The sequence below is a fragment of the Rhinolophus sinicus genome, chromosome 16 (assembly GCF_057876585.1).
Source record: "Rhinolophus sinicus isolate RSI-liver-muscle chromosome 16, RSI-T2T, whole genome shotgun sequence".
In the NCBI taxonomy this organism is placed as follows: domain Eukaryota; kingdom Metazoa; phylum Chordata; class Mammalia; order Chiroptera; family Rhinolophidae; genus Rhinolophus; species Rhinolophus sinicus.
Window position 1 is genome coordinate 18,669,247 of NC_142516.1, and position 16,022 is coordinate 18,685,268.

A 16,022-nucleotide genomic window follows, 5' to 3' on the forward strand; every position below is an offset into this window, starting at 1 on the left:
TGAAGAGGACTCCTTCTCTGGGTTGGAAGAGAGACCCAATCACCAGCCTTGGTATTCTGTGAAGGTAAATTTCCCTCACCACCCTTACCCTTGTTCCCAGAGGCACCTAACTTTCAGAAATTTCAAAAGTTTTCCTTGAAGGCAGTTCTGCTGGGAGATCAGCCCTGTAGGAGTCAGCAACTAGGGTGCAAAAGAAGTGTTGGCTAAGATCCCTGTATTCATTCATTCATTCATTCATTCATTCATTCACTCATTCACTCAACAAACACTCAACAAGCCCCTACTGTACACCAGGTCCTGTGCTATGCACTAGGACTACAGAGATGAATGGACTCTAGTCTGGAAGCAATGTGACTGAAACTGCAAAAAGTTTCTTTGGTAGCTGCTGTTAGTTTCCAGAACTGTCTTTGCATTGGATCGCAAAAGGGTATTAAAATTCTATGGTGGTGGCTGTTTGATGAAAGGAATAGGGGAATGGGGGCTCTGGGGAAGGGTCCAAAGGAGGGCTCTCTGCCTGGGTGGAACCAGGGAAAACTTCAAAGAAATAAAGCAACACCTTTATCTGGGCGAATAACAATTTAAAAGGTGACATTTGTTGTTTTTTCCGTGACTATTACGGTGGTACCCGCTTCCTTTCATTATATAGATTCTCTGGCAGCGTGGTCTTGAGAACATCTGCCCTCTTCTCTGGAACCTCATCAAGGAAATATTAACAAGAAGCAGGGCGAGGCGCTCTCATCTCGGCCCCTGGCAGACGTCAGGAGAGCGGAACGAAGGTTTCGCAGCAGGCGGGGGCGCCCGGAGGCTTTTCGCCGAGACTCCCACGCTAGCGACGCGCGCCTCGTTGCTAGGGGCAGAGGCAAAGGAGGCTGTGGAGCGCAGAGGCAGCGGACGCCCCGCGGCTCCGCGATCCCGCCGGCCTCGGCTTCGGGCTGGGCAGCCTGCGGATGGGTATGGAGCCCGACGGGGAGGAGGGACTCAGCGGGCGGGCGGGAAAGTTAGAGTCCTCGCGGTCCAAGCGAGGAGTTCCGAAGGCCAGCCTTGGGTTGGGTCGCGCTAGATTCCCATCTTGGTCGCCCACCCCCCCAACACACATCAAACATAAGCTTTGGCGGTCCTCATGGACAGGGCGAGGGGCGTTTGTGATCTGAAGAACCACAAAGGAAAAACTTGTGGCAACGTTGGGATTCTGGCCTGGTACTGATGACTCCCTGTATGACTCTGGACAGACCTTATTATTCTCTGGGCCTTGGTTTCACCTATCTGTACTATTAGAGGGTTGAATCAGATCATCTCCTAGGTGCTTCTACCGTGATTTTGTGTTTGAGTTTTAGTTATATGCCTTGGTCTCCCAGAGTGTGGGTTAAAAGTGTGCAGAGGGAGATATGGGGAGAGGGGTTGCAATGTGAAATAAGCATTTACATAAACAATGGACCAAGAGACCAGGGAAATAAGGTCCGGTTCCCCAGCTCTGCGTCTGTGTGATCTTTAGCAGCACAACTCTGAGTCCCGGTTTCTTCATGGAAAATAATAGTTGGATGTGTGCTGAAATATATCAGGGAATCCGACACTGGAAAGTTAAAAGAGAATTCTCTGAGTTATGTTTAGGGTGATATTGGGTATCTCGAGGTCTTTGGAAAGCAAATTGGGGCAGAAATGGATCCTGGGATTCAGATTTAGACCCAGTTTCATTAGGAACCAACAAGGACATTCAGAGCCATAATTGACTTTATGGTTTTCGCAAGTTCTCTCCATCCTTTCCAGGCCTGAAATTGGATGGGGCAGGGTAACTGCTCCATGAAGGATTTGCTGTTGAGCAGTTTTCAAGGACTCTTACCTATATTGTTGGTTCCTTAAAAAGCTTCTTGTTGAGGAGACTCCTCACCTTAGTATGCCATTCATTCATTTATTCATCCATTCAACAGATATTTCCTTTGCATCCATTCTGAGGCTATGCTTAAAGCACAGATAAAAAAATGAACAAGACACTATATATTATTCCCTCCTCTCAAGTATATTACATGTTCACAATATAAACAGTGGAAGATAACTGAATAGTATTTTCATTTCTTAGCTTAGTTAACCCATAATAAATTACAACATGGACGTTATCGAAGTACATGTACTTTGTTCACGAGATTTTTAAATTGCCTTGGTATACAATATAATAAATTCTTAGCCTTAGTGTAATCAATCACTCTGGTCAGGACAAAATTGGCTTCAGTTTAATGTCTTCTCCATTCTCATATATCTGTTTGTGTATTTTCTCTGTGTGTATTTGTTACGTATGTTTAATATATGTGTGTTAAGACCAGTAGTAATAAGGGTGAAATTGCTACTTTCAATATTGCAATCACTGTTAATCTAGCAATCATGTTAGTAACCATCATTCACTATCAACTGTTTGCCAGGTTGAACCGAGGGCTTTATATACACTACCTTTTGTAGAGATGCAGTATAGTATGCTGGCCAAGAGCAAGGCCTCTGCTATCAGACTGCCTGGGTTCCAGTTTCAGCCCTGCCACTTTATTTGCAACTTATTTATAAACTTGGGGAAGTTATTTAACATCTCTGTGCCTCACTCTTCTCATCTGCAAAATGAGAATAGTGACTATTTTAGAGGCTATGGAATAGATTAAATGAATTAATAAACATAAAGCACTTAAAATAGTCCTTGGCACATCTTAAGTGCTATTTTTAATCTTCACAGAAGCCTAATTATAAAGTTATTATCCTATTTTACACATAGGAAACTGAGACTTCGAGAGGTTCAACAACTTGCCCAACGCCACTATAGAATTGTAATTCAGACCTAGCCCTACTAACAATGCCAATGCACTTAGTCAAATGTTATTCTGATTATTCTGTGCTGCTCTTAATTCTAGAATAAGCTATACTGTCGGTCAATTATTAGAATTTATTTATTTGAATTCTTGAAATAGAGTTGTTAAAAGGCAATAAAACTGGTTTCTTCTTTGTGGACGTTTGTAATGGAAATTCTGGACTAGAAGTCAAGAGGACTACCTAGTTAAATTTTGAGTACATGGTGTTTCTGTCCTTATTCTCCAGATTTGATATGTGATTTTGAAAAGTTCTTCCATCTCAAATTCTATGATTCATACATATTAAAATATTATTTTAAGCAGGGGAAATTGTCTTTCTCACAACAACGGTAAGCTCTGAAGTAAGAAGTCATGTCTGAGGATTTTTTAACAGAAGTACTATGAATAAAATAAAAATATTTAGTGATGCATTTAAACATATTCTATTTTGCATGTTTAAAAACAGATGTATAATTAACATGGTATAGTTTCCCTAATTATTGAAATATGCAAGTTATAAAATTTTGGAATTTTCTAAGATATCTCTTTGTGAGGGAAAACTACTACACTTAGTCTTTAGTTAATAAGGTCTGTTATTTATCTTGTAAATTTTTCATTGCAAACATATTTTTAGACTGAAAAGAGATTAATTTAAGCATCTTTTCACTAATTACAGAGATTAGGAAGTGGCTGCCTGAACTATTTTGCAAAGGATAAACATTACAAAGCATTGAATACAGCAGTTCACCAAGAAGATCCTATTGGTTTGGGGGTAAGTTATTCTAAAAGTCATTTTTTCATTAGAATGTCTCATGAATATTGTTCAAGGGGGAAGTATGGCTCTCTGAAGATACCAGCTAAGAATCTCATCAGTTTTTAGCAGAGCGAATCCATTTATAGCATCTGCAGTTTCCAGTGACCTAGATCTATGGATGGCATTTGTCCTTAGTTTGATGACAGTGTTGAATCCAATGGGTTAGGCTGGCAGATGGAACACCCTGCAACCGCTGTTTGTCTACAAACAATACAACATTCCAAGCTATTTGCAGACTATCCTGGAATTTTTCCTGTCCGCACATCTGGTGCTTATTATAGAGAATCCTAGAATGTCTGAACTAGAAGGGACGTTAGAGTCACTACGTCACAGCAAATGTTTTGTCACACTGTGCAAGCCACTTGAGGTACAAAGATGAATATGATAGAGTCCTTACTCTTAGAGAGAACATAGTCTACTAAAAACCGTTAATCTGAAGTCACATTTTATCGATGGGGACGCTGAGGAGCGGAGTGGGGAATGGAGGAACTCAAGGACACACAGTGAGATGAGGCAGAGCTGGGGCCAGAGCCCAGGGCTCTTGATGCCAATCACAGTATTCCTTCCATTGCGCTGCACTTCTGTACTGGTTACCTGTTCTTGGCAGGTCGTCAGTTCTGGCAACTCCTCATTAGGTAGGCTGAAATTCTTCTGGAAAACTCTATTTGTTAATGGTAATGATATGACTGAGAATACCGTGTTTCCCCAGAAATAAGACCAGGTCTTGTACCATATTTCCTCGAAAATAAGACCTGGTCTCATAACAATTTTTGCTCCAAAAGATGCATTAGGGCGTATTTTCAGGGGATGTCTTATTTTTTCATGTACAGCAATCTACATTTATTCAAATACAGTCATGTCATCTTCTGGAACATCGTCATAGTGTACTAAATGCATCCATCTGGATGACGATCTTAACTGGGGCTTATCTTTGGGGTAGGCCTTGTTTTTGGGGAAACATGGTAGTTGGTGAGTTTTAGCTGCTGTTCTCCCTGTAGACTGTTCTTTCTAGAACTAGGCTGGTCATGCCCATAAGAAACTCATTGCCTAGAACTTCTTTAAGCAGAACCCCAGAAGAGACGGGGACTGATTACTCCCACGTCCCCAGTTATTTCCCTCTACTCTCTGGCATCTCAGGGAACAGCTAGTTGCAGAGGACACAGAGTAGCAGACGTTAGCCCCTATCACATAACTTTAGTCCCAGCAGATGTCCACATTGGCTACATCTTCCGGTGTCTCTTTTTTCTGTCTCTGTTTAACCAGTACAAATTAGGTGCTTAGGAGGTGTTTCCTGAATGAGAGTATGGATGAGCATCTGTCTTTCTCTTTAGTTATAGCCGTGTTAATTGTTTGGGACAACATAAATAAATCTGGAAAACATTTAAAAACTCTTTGTGTTATTACTTTTTTTTTTTTTTTTAAAGGATTGTGCAGCTCACAGTGGCCCATGCGGGGATCAAACTGGCAACCCTGGTGTTATCAGCGCCACGCTCTAACCAACTGAACTAACTGGCCACTCCCTCTTTGTGTTCTTATATAGTGTATCATGCATTATTGACATTATTTCAGTTCTGGGTCAGTGGTTCTCAAACTTTTTAGCCTCAGGACTGCCTTTCACTCTTAAAAATTATTGGCCACCTCACAGAGCTTTTGTATTAGTTTTGTTTTTGTTTATCTGCTAATGCTTTATTGTAGGGTGCATTCCCAGGGCCATAAGAGTGAGAAAGGGAAGAGGAAAAGCAGATGTGTGCAATTAGTCTTTTTCCAAAAAAGGATATGTTTTTACATGACCATTGTTGGGGAGGAACAAACTTTCCTTTAACCTCAAGGTTTTTTGGGCTGGTTTAATAATCAAATAGACATGCGGCCAATTAGCAAGAGAAAATAACCAAATTTAATACATACATCTGTATGGGAGCCCCTTATACATGAGAGTCAGAGAGCCCACATGCGGAAAGGTTCAGAGAGGTTCAGAAATGGAAAGGAGGATTGAGGTATATGAGACATCCTGAACTAGGAATGAAGTAAGGTGCCTTGGGGGTTTCAAAGGCTCATTGCAGGATGATAAGAAAAGCAGATACTTGGTAAATAGAAATTTGCCCTGCCCTATAGGTAGATAAGAAGAAGCTATCTCTGATAATCTCTCGTAAGCAAGACCTCTAATTCAAGTTCTTCTAGGTAGTTAAAGGGAGGGGCAGAAGTTTCTCTTGAACCTGCAGCTGAAGTTGCCTTTTGCTTGGAGTAATCTGCATACCACTGAGGCACATCTTGGGGTGGCTCCTCTGAACCCCATACCATACTACCATCATTGTGCCTAACAAAATGAACAGTTTGTATTCTTTTTACTGAACAGGGAACACAGCTTTCAGCGGCCACAAGGTATGCTGCTACTCAGGTGCCATCTGAAACGAGCTCCTCCTCAGGTTTTGTGTCGGTTCTATGCTGTGATGGGGAAACTGCAAAGCAAACTGAAACACAGCACTTATAAATACAGGTACCACAGTCCTACCTTGGGATCCCAAGTGTTACCATGCCCCACTGAAATTCTCCACTAAAGAAAGAGAAGGCCCAGAGCAAGTATTGATGACCTTCCCTGAACAGTTACTGGTAGTTTGGTCTTTTTTTTTTCTGGCTAAGAAACAGTCAACTTTGTAGCTAGTGTCTGCAGCCACACAGAGAGGCGTCCTGCATCTTTGGAATGATCTTTAAATGAGCAAAGACTCCTGGCTTCTTGGCTTCAGGAGTCCCCGTTATCAGATTTGGCCGTTCTGAGCATTTACTGGGTTAATAACACCACTTCTGGCAATGTCAGGGGGTCTCCTTTCTCTGCTCCTTTTCCATCTTTCTCCTCAGCCTGGCCTGAATTGCTACCTTCGCTCACACTCTTCTTCCCCTTGCTCCACTGTGCACCCCCATACCATGGGCCTCTCATTTTCCATCCTCTCTTTAGCAGGCCTGATGGAATTATAGAAGACAGAATTCAAACTAAAGCTTTTCAAGAGTATACCCCAGCTCACGTGGATACCGTCTCTGTTGTTGCTGCTCTGAACTCAGACCTTTGTGTCTCTGGAGGAAAAGATAAGGTGGGGTTTGCAATACTTCCCGGGAACCAACTTATTGCAGAGAAGGGAAGATGTGTGGGAAGGAAGTGCTGGTTTTGCATTTCTGGCGGCAGTGCTGAGTAGTGTAAATATGGGCTTAGAGTTAGCCAGACTGGGTTTAAGTCCCTGCTCTGTCACTTCCAATCACTTTGGGCAAGTCTTTTAATTTTCTTGCACTTCAGTCTCTTATCTATTAAATGGGTATAATAATGCCAACCTCACAGGACAGTTGTGAGGATTAAATGGTAAGATCCTTAGCGTTATGCCAGGCCACTTACATGCTTTTTATAAATGACAAGTGTTATTCCAGCCAATCCATTTTTACACCTACGTACAGACACAGGAGTTATTTGTCAGTAAAAGGAGCCTTCTAGTCTTCTTTTATGCAGCTCCTTTGCCAAAATCTCTACCTCAGTGTGCGTCGTGATTCCTCTCTTCTCTGTTTTCGTGCTTCCTCCAACTATCACTTTGAATCTCACTCATATTTGGATCTATCATAGCCCTCATAGCTAGGATATTGGTAGCAAAAATGTTGATTCTTTTGTAGTAAATAATGACTCTCATTTTCAATAGCCTTTTAGAATGTTCGAATTCCATTCTCACACTGTCTTTCACTGATTCTCAGATGCACATGTATTCACATTTTAACACCTCTGAAATCAGTATGTATCTACAAATTGATAATAAAGCATGGTATCATACTTTATTGGCAGTATTTTATCTTAAAATCCGTATCATCTTATACATATGAAATTTTATTTATATGTTCCTCAGCTGCTGGGGTAGATAGATGGGCAAGGATTAGCATCTCCATTTTGCAGATTAAGAAACTAGGATTTATGCAGGTCAAGTGCTAACATGCTCCAAGACTGGGCCAGAGAATGCTTTTGAAATGCTGTTTCGGGGGAGAAATGCTTACAACAAAATATTAAAGTATATACCTGGAAAAAGGATGGAAAAAAAATTTTAACAATGGTTCTCTCTGGTAGATGGGATATGGATGAAGTTTTTTGAAATTAAAAAAAAGTGCAGTGAGTTTCACAACACTGTGAATATACCTAACACTAATGAACTGTACAGCCAAAAGTAATTAAGATGGTAAACTGAAAAAAAAAAAAATGACTAAAATAAGAGTGCGGTATAGTTAGGAGAAAAAAACCTAATCCCATGTAGAATTCTCCTTCAGCATCTACAACCAGAACCTCAAGCTGAATCAATTCTCCTTGCGGAGTGTTATCCCAAACCCATCAGTAAGGCTCAGAGAGGTGGCCCAGGGGCGGGAAGAGACAGAGGAACAATCAGGAGGAAACAAAGAGACTCCAAGTGGGGGGTGGGGTATGCAAGAAGGGGCGCAATAGAACCCTAGTACTTGATGCAAGTCTCTTGACAGAGAGGGAGAAATTAGGTAGAGAATGAAGTAAAGGCTTATTGTTTTCATTAAAGAAAAATATACAAAAATATTTTAGTTCAACTAAAATATACTAATGACTCTGCAGACAGTTGTGGCCTACGATTGGAAAGCCGGAAACGTGGTGAAAAGGTTCAGAGGACATGAACGTGAAGTCACCAAGGTAATTGTCAGCTGATTATTATCATGGAGGGAATTTGTAACCGAATAAAGGAATATCCAGTAGGGTCAGACAGTAAGAGTGATTGAATATTCAGTCTTAAGGAAAAATGCAAGGGCTTTATTTGATACCGTGAAGTCCTACTCCAGGAAGAGCAGAGACAAACCATTCACTTAGCTATTGGTACAGGTATGTTATTAAGCCCTTAATAACTCAGGTGGTAGAGAATAACTCTCCATGACTGATCCTAATGCATCAGGGAGATGTATTGAAGGCTTACTGTGTGTTTACTATAGTTAGAAAAATGACAAAATATCTATGTTTAGGAATCTTCTAGTCTACTTGGAGACATTTTTTAAAAGCCAGCAATAGTTAACTACAAATTAATTTGTTAAATAGCTTTACAGAGTAGAGTGAGTTTGCAGGAAATGATAGAGAAGGCTACTTTATACGACTCTGCTCTCTGAAGTCCACCTAAATGAACCAAAAATTTGGCTGCAAACTCCATCATAATGAAAGTCTGCATCGGCTACGATCCCACCGCACGGAATGGGATATTTACCTGCTAGATGCAGTGCACTTTGAACCACACTTAGAACATCAGGCTCTCACACTTAACCCCCGGTCTTTTTCCCATTTTAAAGTCCAGTCAAGCAGGCACACCGGAGCTTTTTTTCTTGAGCAGATAGCCTGTGTTCACAAGTCAAACCAGTTCTTCAGCGCCTCTCGGGACAGGATGGTCATGATGTGGGACTTGCACGGTTCTTCACAACCAAGGCAGCAGTTCTCCGGCCATGCCATGGTGGTCACTGGATTGGCTGTGAGTCCAGGTAAAGTACAGCAGAGCTCTTCCCAACGCCATCCATTGTACTTGCTGAAAAGCCCTGTTTCAAGTCCATCTGATGGACCATCTTCCTGCCATTGTTTCCAAAGACTCGTCACAGCTGTGCACTGGCTCTCGGGACAACACCCTGCTTCTGTGGGATGTGGGGACTGGACAGTGTGTGGAGAGAGCGTCAGTCTCCAGGAACCTGGTACGAACTCAAACTTGCTACAGAGCAGGGCATCAGAAGGGAGCATGGGGAGAGGGAAAGGGCCTGGGCGAGAGATCAGGAGACACACAACCAGGCATTAGCGGCCTGGGTCCTCATTACTGCTCACCCTTAACCCTTTGTCACACCTGGGCCTCTCAGGGTTATCAGATTCAATGATCTCTTAAGGTCTGCGCCAGAGAACAATTCCACTAGTTTATATTGGAATTTTAAGTGGTGTCCTCACTTAATCCTTCAAAATATAGTTATTCTATTTCCTCTGTGGGGCAGACACTGTGCTAGGAACAGAGTTAATGACTAGGGACACGGTCTCTGTCCTCCAGGAGCCCCCAGCTTATGCTCTGTGTTCTCTCTCTATAAAATTATGCAGAGAAGTAGTCCCGTTTGCCGTTTGCCTTCTGTGTAATTTGCTGTTTATGAAGCCAGTGTTTTCTGGTAGCAGACGGATATGTAAACTCCACAGCCTTTGGGGTCAGTCATACCTGGTTTCAAATCATGGATCCATCACATTTTAGCTGTGTTATGCTGAGAAAGTTACTTAGAATCTCAATGTCTTCATTTATAAATGGGGTGAATTATATCACCTGACCTGGTAGCTGTTCCTTTAGTGGTCATCAATGTCAGTTATAGTCATCTTTTCCAATTTTGAAGACCACTGTCCATGGCAATATGTATTTACCCCATGCCCTCCTTATTTGTGGAGGTTCCTGGAACAAAAGAACATCCTGTTACCTTAGGTTGTTTTGAAAACTGTTTCATGCCTGTCCAGCAGGGGGCTGCAGGGATAAAGAGAAAGAACACTTCCTGAACCCTGCTTGCCTCTGACTAGGGTTTCAGTGGTCCCACTTTAGAGCAGGGGCTGCTCCCCTTAGCTGCCACCAGCCAGCAGTTCTCTACCGCATGTTTGGGGTTCAGGCACTCTAAGAGTGCCTGCATGCATTTGGGTACTGATAGCTGGCCCAGTTGCTACCATGGGCGTTGATAATCTAGGAAATGGAAGTAGAACATGACTGGTGGGTATATGCAAAACATGAAATCCCTCTAAGTCAAATTTCCTAGTTCAGCATCCTTGAAAAGTGGTGCAGAGATGGTATTTAGCACAGTTTACAGGAATTCCAGCAGAGGAATGGCTTGGTATGGAGACATTTTGAAATTGTGCTTCTTCGAGGTCACGCACCTGTGCTGGGTCCCCAGAGAACCATATATACTACAGACTTCTGAAGATAAAACCATCAGGTGGGCTCACTGAGCAGCAGTGAAGGTGTTTCTGGTGAAGGTTTGTGGCTCCCATGCTTACACCACTCTCTTCCCACTCTGCTTCCCTACACTGCTGTGCCCCTTCCCAGGGCCTTCTCCCCTTGCTGGGGCTGGGGCCTCCCTGATCTGGCCCCACGGATCACCTGGGTAGAAGCGGAATGCCAGGAAGTCGGGCCAGGAAAAAAGCCCTGTTCAGATTGGTTTCAAAGCAGCTGATTCTGCCCGCCTCTGCTGGATGAACTGTTCAGATTAACCTCAGGATCAGTTACTTGCTCGTCCCACCACTAGCGCTGCCTGGTTCTACTTGCTGTCCCTGCGCAGCTCCCGATGTTCTCAATCCCCAGCCCTCAGGTGACACCTTCTCTGGGCAAGCAGGGTCAGAATCACCATCAGGGGGGGTCACATGAGTAAATCATTGTTAGACTAGAAAATGCGACTAGAAACTTTGGCTCTCAGAAGAGATTCTATTTAGAAAATGGTAGGAATGAGACGAGGTGAAATAAAACACTTTCCACTGGACCCCATGGCCCAGGTTGGCCAAGGCCTGTAAATCTTTTGAATCCGATTCTGGAATGATGACTGCTTCTGTATCAAAATAAGTAGCTTAAAACATCTTTTTAAAATCAGGCACAGAAATATCCTCTTGTCTGTTGAAAGCAGTATCCCTAAGGACCAAATTAACAAATTAACTTGTACAATTAAGATGCTTGGTCTAAATTCCTATTAACTAGATCTCAAAATAGAAAGAATTCAGATGTCATTTGGTTACTTCCTGCCAGCCTAGGAGTGTCTGAGATTGATCTGGTTCATGCTGCTGTTTTTAGGTAAATCATGACTTTCTATTCTGATTGGCCAAAGCAGCAAAGAACCAAGGTGTTTCTGTTCACAGGCAATTACAGGTGTATTTCCAACACATTTACAACAAACTCATTTCCTGCTGTAATTTCTTTCAGATTATGGGACAGTCGGGGGCTGCAGGTGGCTCATATATTTCCCACAAAGCAACACATTCAGACCTACTGTGAGGTCAGTGAGGATGGACACAAGTGTATCTCCTGCAGCAACGGCTTTGGAGGGGAAGGCTGTGAAGCCACGGTGAGAGCGGGCTCCAGGTGTCTGGTTGCCAATGAGCAAATAACTGCCTCTGACCTCATGCCTGCACTGGGCGACACAGGCAGGTCTCCTAATGGCTCAGGCCTATTCCATGTACATGCTGGGAGTGACCCTTTGCATTCCAGATGCTTCTTTCAAGAAACATACATTAGTCTAGGGCTCTTTGAATTGACCACAGGAAAGAGAAATGAGATGAGCGTCTAGATAGGAAGGCCGCTGTCACAGAAGCAGCCTGCTAATGTCCCTCCTCCCAGCAGAGCTGAGAAAAGCTAAGGACTCTTTGAAGAACCAACTGTTTCCTGTCGTGTGTGTGGTCACAGTAAAGGAGGCTCAAGCTCTTTAGGAAGCTTGGAGCTCCAGGCTTGGTTGAGGGTCCACTGCATCCCTCTGCCATATACCTTTCCTTACAGTTCATGTTGGGATAGATTGCCGAGGCTCCTCCAAAGTACCTTGGATTCCTAATTGTAGAATACCAATTAAAAGAGTAATCTAGTATCCAAATAGAACCACTACAGCTCCCATTTTATCAAATATTTACTATGTGCTAGGCACTGGGCTAAGCACATTACATGCATTTATCTCATTTACTCCTTAAAACAACCGTGTGATTTAAGTTCATTATCATTCCCATTTTACAGATGAGGAAATAGAGGCATGACAACTTGAAATCTCTTGTACAAGACCACACCTCTAGGAAGTGGTAGGTCAAGGTGTTAAATCCCAGGCTGTTGATATAGCATCTCTTCTCCAAGCTGAGCATTTCCAGTTCCGACGACTGTTCCTTAGATGACGTGGGGCTTACTGATTTTGTTATTTTTTGGATACAGTTCAGTTGGCTCTCCTCCCTGAACATTATTCTCCAGGTGTGGTCTGATCTGTATCAGCAGGAGTGGGACAGGCAGACTGGCGCCTTCCTTATGGCAGACTCTAGTCTTCATATACCAAGGTGCAGACTAGTCATTAAATCAGAAGGTCTGTGCCTATATGTACTTATGAGAAGGTGCTCCTAGCTCTGGAGTCCCCACAGGACCCAGATACCAAAAGCTGATATAAAGCAGCTCTGGAGCTGTCATAGAAAGTAGGCTGTATCATCCCGTCATGTGGCAGGACTAGGAGCTTCACTTCTCTAACCGTGATGGTAATGACAAAGGCAACAGCCCTTCTGGCACTCCTTAAAGGGTTGTTTGAGACATAGTTAATGCTTAAAATAATCACTGGATGGGTGGATGGTTGGATGAGTGGACGGGATGGATGAAGATTAGAGGTGGCTACATGAGTAGGGAAGTAGAGGGAGCAGGTGGGTCATGAGATGGTGGGGAGGTGGATATCACAGAATGAAGTATGTGTGAAGCTGGAGAGATGTGTATGTACGAGCTAGCCTGTGTCATTACTTCGCAGCTGTGGGACCTAAGGCAGACACGGACCAGAATATGTGAGTATAAGGGGCATTTCCAGACTGTTGCATCCGGTGTCTTTCTTCCAAGAGCATTGGCTTTGATGCCTGTCATTGCTACCTCATCACATGACAGCAAGGTGAAGATTTGGAACCAGGATACCGGAGGTAAGGAGCTCACTCTTAGTGCTTCTCAAAGATACATGGAGTCCTAAAGGCTTCCTTAAAACTTTCTTTTTATTGCTCAGCAAAGCCACCCATGTCCTGCCACTGTCCAGTCCCCTGGTGGTTAAGAGAGGATACAAAGATACCAGAATCTCTGCTTAACCTCTGGCTAGAACCTATCCCCATGTCACCGCTGGTACCATGTTGTACAGACTCGCTCCTGAGAGCTCAAATATATTTAGCTTTTATGTTCATTCTACCTGATGCCCCTCCTCAGGTTTTAATGTGTGAGCCTCAAAGTTTCTGGGAAAAAGAACAGGAATTGCCATTTTGAATTCCTTTTTCCAGGACTAAAATGAGAGCCTCCACTCTTGGTGGGGTAAGGGGGAGTAAGGACAGCTTCAGAAAGACCCTGGCCTGTTTTCACTGTGCCGCTAAGCTTTGAGATCACAGTAAGGCCATGATACTTCAAAGCACCAGAGTAAAAGATGTTTTAAGGAACTCAGCTCCCCAGAGTTCTCGATGCACTGTGCTGGATCCAGCTCCTACTGGCTGATTGTTAAATATTTGGGAATATTTAATACGATGACAGTGGGAGTATTTACACCACAAAATTTGGCAAATGCTGTGAATAAAGGTCGTTGGTATTTTCTTCCAGAAAGCTGACTTACCGGCACCCCACTGCCTCCATGCTCTTCTGTCCTGGACATGGGGTTCTGCCAGACACAGGAATAGCATTCATTTAGAGAATCTCAAAGCAAATCCCTCCTACAGTAAGCTTCCAGAAACTCAACTCCCAGCGTGGGAGGATATGGTAGCTCCCTCAGAAAAGATGTGGGATCATGTCAAGTGGCACACAGGCCAAACTTTCACAGTGAGGGCAGCCCTGCTGTACCCTCACCTGGCGTTGCCTTCCCCAGCTGCCCAGGTATAATACTTGTGGGAGGTGGGGGAGTAGCTTTTTAGATTCAATGATCATAAGCCCAACAGCAGGGAGAGCAAGGTCTGAAGCACTGCCTTGCCCACCAGATGTGTGCCTGTAGTTCTGAGACGGATAGAGGGAGACTGGGTCAGTTGGCAGCCCCCAGACTGCCCTTTAGGTTCCCACATTGTCTTTTGTCTTGAAGAGAGCAGCACAAGGGGTAGCCAGCAGCTGAAGATCAGTGTCCTTGTCTGTTGTCCTCTGCCCTGGTCCTGCTTTGTCCTGGGGGGAAGTAACAGAGGGCGCCTTGTCAGCACGTCCTTGCTGGCGAGGCCCAAGTGTCTGAACATACTTCCCAGTGACACGTATCCAGCCTGTTTGGTCCGCACGCCGTTCTCCATAGTTGCAGTCTTGGGGATGACCCAAGTTCTGACTCCCCTGCTGGTGCACGTTCCTCTGAAGCATGCGTTGCCGCTCTCGTCCGGGTTAGACGCATACAGCACATGCTTTAATTACGTGGATTTCTCACAAGGACATTGCGTTTCATGATGTCGCACTTTTGGCCTAAGCTCCTGGTTACCCTTTGCTCCTCTAGCCTGCCTGTTCACCTTGTCGCTGGATGGATCAGGACCTTTGACTTCCCTGGCCGTTGGCGACACCATCTCCTTATTGTGTGCAAGTTTCCGCAGAGGAATTCACTTACTCAGGGTGGACCACAGCCGAGGACTGGAGCTGCGGGAAGTGGCAGCATTCTGAGGCCAAGAGACATTTGCTGGATAATATCATCTTATGGCCCCTCCTTTCTCAGTGTGGCATTGTGTTTTCCCTTATTATCTTGTGGGGAGGGTGATGTGGGGCTCATGTCCCTTGCTTAGGTTCACTTAGAAAGTATATCAGTGTTAGAAATCAATTTAAGTCCAGTGTTTCAAAATCAGGTGGAGTTTAGAAACATGGACTAAGCATAAGGTTCTCATTCTAAGTTAAATCCAAATGAAATTTTTAGTGAGCTTTTGGGACTGCTCTTACAAACAAACAAACAAACAAACAAACAAACAAACAGAAATTTATGGCTCGAAATCATGACCTATAGGTTTAAGTGTGATAGGCCTCTGTCTGAGTAGGAATGTTACCGGAGAGTGGGCCCTTGTTGGCGCCATGTCCAGGTTCTTGGCGTATTGACCAAAGAATTGAACGAGGTACAAAGGTAAAGTAGTGAAAAAGCAGTTTATCAGAAGAAAAAATACAGTTCAAAAAGTGGGCCCGAGCAGGAAGCAGTGACTCAAGGCCAGTATTAGAAGAGAAAGTACACTCCAAAGGGTTTGGAGCGACCCAGAGCAAAGGGAAGGCTCAAAAAGGCTTGGCTCGCAGGGGCCTGGGAGTTCTTATCTGGGATGGGCTGTTCCTCTCCAGGTGTGGGACCACTTGATTGACACCTGTGATTGACAAGGGGCTATTACCTTATCTCTTCAGATTGCGCATGTTCTCTGTAGTTTGAAATTGTTGACTACAAGCTGATTGGCCCTCACCCCCTACACCTGAGCTGATGGTTTTAGCGGGCTCTGTAGCTTGAATCTATTTTGTTAGCTATTAAAGTTATTTCCTCTGGCTTTGTTATGGTCTCCGCCTTAATCCCCTCCACCGTGGCCTTCTCCCTGACTCCTATAATTTTTCTATCTCAGGAACACAGGGATTGAGTTTATTAAACTGACTTTTTTGATGCTTCCACAACAGAAAAAAATTCAAGGGGAAGAGAATCTCTGTTTTGGTTGCCTCGAAATCATCTAGGTGGAAAAGAATAGTGCAGCTCCATAGAGG

General features: G+C 43.8%; 1 protein-coding gene across 3 annotated transcripts; it reads left to right on the forward strand.

Moving 5' to 3' along the window:
• The first annotated feature begins 795 nt into the window (after nucleotides 1–795).
• WDR31 (WD repeat domain 31) lies at nucleotides 796–15,819 on the forward strand. Of its 3 annotated transcripts, none has more exons than XM_074330855.2 (11): nucleotides 796–951; nucleotides 3,499–3,594; nucleotides 5,061–6,130; nucleotides 6,587–6,719; nucleotides 8,234–8,308; nucleotides 8,991–9,135; nucleotides 9,239–9,339; nucleotides 10,526–10,593; nucleotides 11,568–11,709; nucleotides 13,126–13,288; nucleotides 14,803–15,819. In XM_074330855.2, exons 3-11 carry the CDS (start codon nucleotides 6,018–6,020, stop codon nucleotides 14,961–14,963), a joined length of 1,101 nt encoding a protein of 366 aa, XP_074186956.1. In that variant the 5' UTR covers nucleotides 796–951; nucleotides 3,499–3,594; nucleotides 5,061–6,017; the 3' UTR covers nucleotides 14,964–15,819. The 3 variants fall into 3 exon arrangements, with proteins under 3 accessions (XP_074186956.1, XP_019610200.2, XP_019610201.2); XM_019754641.3 differs by having other exon boundaries at nucleotides 5,990–6,130; XM_019754642.3 differs by having other exon boundaries at nucleotides 5,990–6,130; nucleotides 6,590–6,719.
• The last annotated feature ends 203 nt before the right edge of the window (nucleotides 15,820–16,022 follow it).

Excerpts from the sequence above, each read along its gene's own strand:
- WDR31 (XM_074330855.2), top strand. The coding sequence starts at position 6,018 with ATGCTGCTACTCAGGTGCCATCTGAAACGAGCTCCTCCTCAGGTTTTG. Across the intron at positions 6,131-6,586 it reads CACAGCACTTATAAATACAG|CAGGCCTGATGGAATTATAG; the intron begins GTACCACAGTCC and ends TCCTCTCTTTAG. Across the intron at positions 10,594-11,567 it reads TCTGAAGATAAAACCATCAG|ATTATGGGACAGTCGGGGGC; the intron begins GTGGGCTCACTG and ends AATTTCTTTCAG.